At 35.2% G+C, this 6,645-nt stretch overlaps 1 protein-coding gene across 1 annotated transcript; it reads right to left on the bottom strand.

Annotated features, from left to right (window-relative positions):
• On the bottom strand, positions 1 to 4,326 carry LOC118820587 (T-cell surface glycoprotein CD8 beta chain-like). Its single transcript, XM_036588954.1, has 6 exons — positions 4,176 to 4,326; positions 3,073 to 3,384; positions 2,522 to 2,617; positions 2,213 to 2,329; positions 400 to 439; positions 1 to 294 (listed from the first exon to the last, which is right to left on the bottom strand). Exons 1-6 carry the CDS (start codon positions 4,222 to 4,224, stop codon positions 240 to 242), a joined length of 669 nt encoding a protein of 222 aa, XP_036444847.1. The 5' UTR covers positions 4,225 to 4,326; the 3' UTR covers positions 1 to 239.
• Between the last annotated feature and the right edge of the window lie 2,319 nt (positions 4,327 to 6,645).

The raw sequence follows: 6,645 nt of genomic DNA, 5'->3' as shown, positions 1-6,645 counted from the left end.
GATAAAATGTAAAATTAGTCAGAGTTACTGAAAAAGAACTAATACAGCTGTAGAATAATGAAGCTCATTTAACCCAGAAATTCAGTTTGAGAGGAACATTTCTGAAAGCTTGTTGGGAAATTTGAGGGCCGTCAAGTTTGTTTTGAAAGTGATGATTATTTTTGAAATATACAGGTTAACCATGTTTACCACGTCGCTCTCTATAGGAGGTGGCATTAGTTGGTTTGTCAAAATGGAGACTAGAATTCGGGCTGGTGAGGCAGGGGCCTGTGGCCTGCTGGTTTGTTTCGGGGGCTGCAGATATGAAAGATTAAAGTTAGAGACATTCATCGTATTATAAATCCATATACAGAATAATATGTATAGAAAAATACTGTCAACTGTAAAATAAATACTTACTGTCTTTTGTAATGATGTGGGCATCGTCTTGTTCTTATATCTTGTGGAGATCAGAGAAAAAAAGTATTTTTAAGAGTGATGATGGTGTCACTGAAATATAGCAACTAATAAATGCATTTATTGCAATAAGTCAGCTTTTATGGCTTTTTGGAATAATATATTTTTGCGGTATTGTGTTTATGTTGTAATTCTATACTTCCGTTCACAGTGCAGTGCGCAGTGCCTTTTGTATGTAAAATTACTCTTAAGCATGCAGCTTTTGATCAACATGAAAAGATTAAAAGGAAAGTGGGGCACAAAGTAACACAAGGTAAAATGTAACATGGCAGTTTAATACAGATAAACAGGTTCAAGCAGAAGATGCTTTTAGTCATGATGTATTTCCATAGCAATGTCATTTGTGAATTTTGACAGCGTTCAGACAGAAGACTGTTTTTTGCAGAGTAACTTTTTTCATAAGCGTTATATGTAAAAGCCTCATTTTTTTATGTCCCTTCTTGGCGGCTGTAATACAGCTCTGTTTTGAAGCATGTAAATAGTGCAGTGAGAGCTACCCAGGCTAAAGCGCAGCCTCCACACGATGGGGTTAGTTTTAACGTGCTGTTACAGCTCAGCCTCACAAAGCAGAGAAGTTAATTTTCTATTGTATACATTAAAATCAGTCAGATCTTTGGACTTTTGTATGCACTGATTCATCAATCATACCACAAAATATATTTTAATTTTGTTATGCTGATATTTGCTCTTCAACTAAACAGCTCTTCAAAAAATACACATTTGCCACAGACTCTTCTCACAAGTTATTAATTTGATGAATATTTATTTTGATGAAGACATTTTTATATATATACATATTTAGGTTGGAAAGCTCGTCTGGTTCAAACTGCATAGATTTGTTTTGAGTTAATTGTGTTTGCATTGATTTATCAGACTTTTCTAGAGACTTAAAACTGGCCCCTCTGTTAAAGTTGACCCCGCCTTCTGTTACTTTGACTGAACTGAATCATAAACAGCAGGTGCTGGAAATAAAGTCCATGTCTTCATTTCTTACTGAGATGTGTAGGCTGCTTACGTAAGCAAATTATTATTCTTACTCAAATACTTTTAAGTATTTAGCAAGCAGAAAACAAAAAGTGTTAGATTCAGCCCTGCTCTCCTGTACATTTGCTAGTGCCTTTTTTCACAAATCACATTTTTTATAAATCTATTTTTTGTAGCCTGTTTATGTTGGGAAGCTTGAATTGTATCAGATCAAATGTGTTTTGCATTGACTTGCCAGATATTTAGTGACTGTTACAACTAGCCTGTAGTGTGTTACAGTTAACCCTGCTTAAGTTATTAAGAGCCACTTTCAGCTGATTTCATTTGGAGGAGATTTTGCTCCCATAAAGAATGAATCTTGTTCAAATACTTCAAAAAATATTTGGCAAACAAAACTAAACATGTTGGGTTGAGTCCCACTCTGCACTTATTTATGCGTATTGTCGCTTTCCAAAGAAAACCATGTGTCTCCATTTTTGATTTTTTCTTTTTCATTTCAACACAGCAGTCTTTTACATGAATGGACCAATAGAAATGTTCTCTTACATTGAAAAATAAGAGTGTTTTTGCCTTCTTCTGTAAAGTTACTTATTCTTTGGTCAGTGACGATATGTGCTTTTGTACTTCAGCGTAATTGATCTTTTCGTGAAGGTGAGGTGACTATGATAAGAGACCAGCGTGGTATAGATTTCATCAAAACACCATGTACTCTATGGGTTATATTATATATAGAAACACTGTGTAATCCAGTGATACTGCTATAAATACTTACGGTTACAGTACAGAATGGTGATAATCAGCAGGATGAGAAGAAGACCACTGCCTGCTGCCAAAGGAATCAGAATCACGAGCTCACAACCCAGAGTGACCGCTCTGACCGGCTTTCTCTCTGCCAACAATGCACATCAGTTTCAGTATCACTGACGCTTTTTATAGCAAACACAATATAAAGTCAGCAAGTGATCCTTACAGCAATGAATTTACTCTGTTTTATTATTGAAACCACAAATAGCAATATTATTACTACAAACACTGCTACAATAATAATAACAATAATAATAATAATAATAATAATAATAACCTTGATCTTTAGGTTTACATGACACTGTGCTTTTAGTCGTGAAGTGCTCAGGTGTTGCTCTGGTTGTTGGGACCACTTTGGTTTCTGGCTTTGGGTCTAAAAAAAAGATTTTTTTTTCAGTTACAGCATCACAGCATCACTGGAAAATAATTTATATTACACAAATCACAAAGAGAATTCCACTTGAATGCCTGATGCTCTCTCTCAGTAAACACTGGTAGCTGTGTGACATCAAGGACACCACATTCAGCACATCTGCTGTAACATTTTGATGACATCAAATAGCAAATAGAACAATAATCTCTGTCTTACATTCTGTTAACTTATTTGAAGTTCACTAATAGAGACATTTGAAGATAACAAAGTAACTTTTAATTAAAAACCAAACATTATTTACAGTGTACACAATACCTACAGATGTGGGTGGGAGGCTGGCAGTTAGAAAAAGAGATAAAAAAGAAGAAGAGAGAAAAGAAAACAGAGTGTGTGGTGCTGTAATTGGTGCGGGTTATTTGTGTAATGGTTAGTGCGCTAAATGTGCAGCTCTTCACCTGGTGTTCCTTGTAGGCTGGTCACACTGCCAAAGAGCAGCTTGTTGTTGTTGATGGTCGCACAGCTGTAGGAGCCACTGTCCGTCTCCTTTTTGAAACCTTTCAGTGTTAAAATTTTTGAAGACTTCATCTTCTGATGGTCGAACTTGCTGCCCAGGTCTCCAACTTTTTTGTCCCCAGAACTGGAGAAAGATGCTATGAACTCTGACTGTGTGTTGTTTATCAGCCGAAACCACCACACAGTTCCTGATGACTTTGGGTCACATGGAATGTCTTTATCCTCACCCTCCTTCATTGTCTCAGAATAAGCACCTGATGAAGTAAAACCATATACATATTTTTATATAAAACAAAATTATCATAATTCCTTCATATTTGGTTTGCAACATTTGATTTGCAGTTATAATAAGCCCTATTAGTTACTGGAGCTGCTTGTTGTCTGTTGGTTTGCTGGTGTGCGCCTGACCCAACAATATATTTGTCATCTTAATAATTAATAGTTTCTATTTTTTATACAATAACATATACCATGCAGATTTTAATGTTGGAGACCTGAACCACACATTGTTATTTTTAATGTTTCATGTTTTGAGGGTATGATCAGAAGTTATGCTGTAATTATCTATTTAGAACATTTTTCAGGTTACCTGCTTCAAAATTTGGTCACTACTTTTGAAACAAGCATTCTTCATTTTTCATTCTTGCTTCACAGCTTTCTATGTCATTTTTCAGTCATCTAAAGCTCTGCTTATCATTCTTGATATATCTGACATACCTTAATTCTTTTTACAGCTTCTTATCAATATTCATAAACCAATGACATCTATATTAATCTATATTAAGAAACACTTACATAGCCACATGTGATGAAAGACAAATCTTTTTCACCATTTGAATATTTTAACTCAAGCGACTATCTAAACTGTTTCTGCCATCAATAATGATGAATAATGTGAATTAAAAGCTGTTTTAAAACCATCGACTGTCAAAAAATGTAGTGGCCGCCCTCTTACAGTCTCTCTCATCCCTTACGAACTCTATTTAGAAGCCCCTTATAGCTCTGGTTGAAATATATACCTGGAGTAAGAAAACGGTGAGCTTACCATTAGACAGGAATAAAAGGAGCAGAAGTCCGGTGGAGAATCCAAACATTTTCTTTATTCTTGTTCAGTTTTTCAGATTTTCCACAGCTCGCTAGAAGAAGAAGATGAGAACTGTAAGGAAGAGAGCACATCGACCCCGTCTTCCTCTCTCCACCCCGTTTTTTACTCTCTTTCTTTTCTCCTCTCTCTTTGTTTGTCTTTGTTTCTTGAACTGAGTGAATAGATATGGTGGCAAATACCGAATCATGAAACATTTTTACTACGAACAGGAAAAATGCATTCTAAATGTATTTTTAGGAGATTTTTAGTATGTTTTTTCTAGAAAGAACCAGAACACGTGTCCCTGAAAAAAAATTGAACAAATATACATTTAAGTGAGAGGTGCTGAGTTTAATTACTTGGAAGAAAAATGTGATTCAATCTTCTAAATGTTTCTTATCCTTCAAAGCCATATAGCTAAAAAGAAAAGTTTGGTTTTATAGCTTTACATGGCAAACACTTGATTAGACCAATGCTTACAATAATAAAGGCCTTCATTTGTAATAAAACCGATTATAATTCATTCTAATTTAATTTGCAACATTTGATTTGCATTTATAATAAGCCATTATTAGTTATGGGAGCTGCTTGTAGTCTGTTGGTTTGCTCATGTGTACCTGACCCGCCCTGCAGTCAGCTTCATCTACAGATCCATTTACAGTAAATACAGTACAGAGTGTTAAAAAAATGGAGCGTGGAGCATCATTACAGCTGGACGGGTTCATTTACACCAAAATAGCTCTTTAAACACATACGAATTAGAACACAGGAGACCCTTACAATAGAATAATGTGAACTGTGGGGGGAGAGAGGAAGAGAGAAACAGAGAGAGGAAGAAAGAAAGAGGGCACAGAAAGAAAGAGAAAGAAAAAAGAGAACGAGAAAGAAATAAATCGAGTCAGCTCGACATACAGTACCTTGTCATTTATTAAATCCTTTTTATCCTTTTTACTTCCCCGGTTGAAATCAAGTTTGCGATGTTTAAAGTAGAACACTTCTCATTTTCACATGACTCTAAAATGTTTCTTATTTTATGTTCCCAATCTTTGTAATATAAGATTAAAAAAAAACAACAAAAAAAAACAAAGCAGGCTGAAGTGAATAGAAATTTAGAGCGGGGGTCTTAAAAAATCATCCATTAAATGTGGGCTACAGTGAGATGATGGCAGGCTTGGGCTGCTACTGCCTCCTGTTGGCAGACATTACTTTTTTTATTGCATTTTCAGACTCTCAGGGTGAATGTAGTGCTGGCATGCATGCAGCAGTTGGTGTGAGCTGTAATGACTGTAATAAGGAAGGTGTTTCAGTTTGTGGAGTGGGCAGTTTTGCTTTTAAAAGCCACTAGGGACCCTCATAGGGCTGTGAATGTTGCTGTGGTGTCTGAAGCTGTAATAGTGTTAAATAGTTTTTATTCAGCAACTCTGGGAATGATCAGAAGTTGTTACGTGTTGTACAGTACTGTAATGATCTATTTAGAATATTTTTGTCTGCTTTTGGAAGAGACATCATTTGTTTATATCTTCATTCATGCTATACAACTTTCTCAGTCATTTAGAATCATCTACTGCTCCATTTACCATTCATGACACATCAAATTCCTTAATTCCTTTTACAGATACAATATTAACAGTTATCTGCAACCAATTTCAAAATGATTTTATTATTAAAAGAACTGATTCCCGATTTGTGAACAGTGGTTCCAAATATTTGAGTGATAAAGGGTGTATAATGATGCGTATGATAATATGCTGACATGCTGAGAAAATGCCATGATGTGCTTTCTTTTATGTGTATCGCAGGTCTCTTCAGTGTTTCCAGGCCCTGTCCCAGATCTTACCTTAAACCTTACCCTAAAATGGAATGTATACAAAAACATAGCAGTCTATAGTTATACTTTACATTTCATCACTGTCCAGAGAAAAACATGCATCTCCAAAATGGTCACTTTACAGGAGAAGCAAAGACATTCTTAACTTTTAATGTAAGTAAATATAAAGTAAATATAAAGTTTATTCCAAGTGATTTTTGAGCATTTTATTGGTCCATTCATCATAAAATTTTCACACAATGTAAAGGACAACAGCCAACTTCAAATGTATGTATGAATGAATGTTGTAGAAGAAGAAAAATTGACAAAAAACGAGATATGTTCTTCTTTGGACAGTGATGATGTACTAAAGCTACCAACAGCCAAGTTGGTAGCTTTAGTATATACAAAGGATCCTGTGGTGTCCGAGACCTCCTAATTAATCTCTTGAACCCCCTGAATGTTGCAAAATCAAAATTCCGTGGGCTCTCTAAAAATTAACTGATTATGAACTTATGATGTTCATTTGGGAAAAATTTGGGATTCGTTTGGGACACTCAAATACAAATTCATGGAAAGGTCATTATTTATCCTACTTTACAATAGATGAACTCCTGTCTTTAA

The sequence above is a fragment of the Colossoma macropomum genome, unplaced genomic scaffold (assembly GCF_904425465.1).
Source record: "Colossoma macropomum unplaced genomic scaffold, Colossoma_macropomum, whole genome shotgun sequence".
NCBI classification, from domain to species: Eukaryota; Metazoa; Chordata; class Actinopteri; order Characiformes; family Serrasalmidae; genus Colossoma; species Colossoma macropomum.
Note: the sequence above shows the minus strand (reverse complement) of the source record. Positions and strands in the feature narration are given on the sequence as shown.

What these genes read in the sequence shown, in the direction of transcription:
- LOC118820587 (XM_036588954.1), bottom strand. Translation starts at nt 4,224, where the DNA reads ATGTTTGGATTCTCCACCGGACTTCTGCTCCTTTTATTCCTGTCTAAT. An exon ending in CCTTTTATTCCTGTCTAATG is followed by an intron (nt 3,385 to 4,175) that starts GTAAGCTCACCG and finishes TTACTTCATCAG; the next exon opens with GTGCTTATTCTGAGACAATG. An exon ending in CCACATCATTACAAAAGACA is followed by an intron (nt 295 to 399) that starts GTAAGTATTTAT and finishes TCATATCTGCAG; the next exon opens with CCCCCGAAACAAACCAGCAG.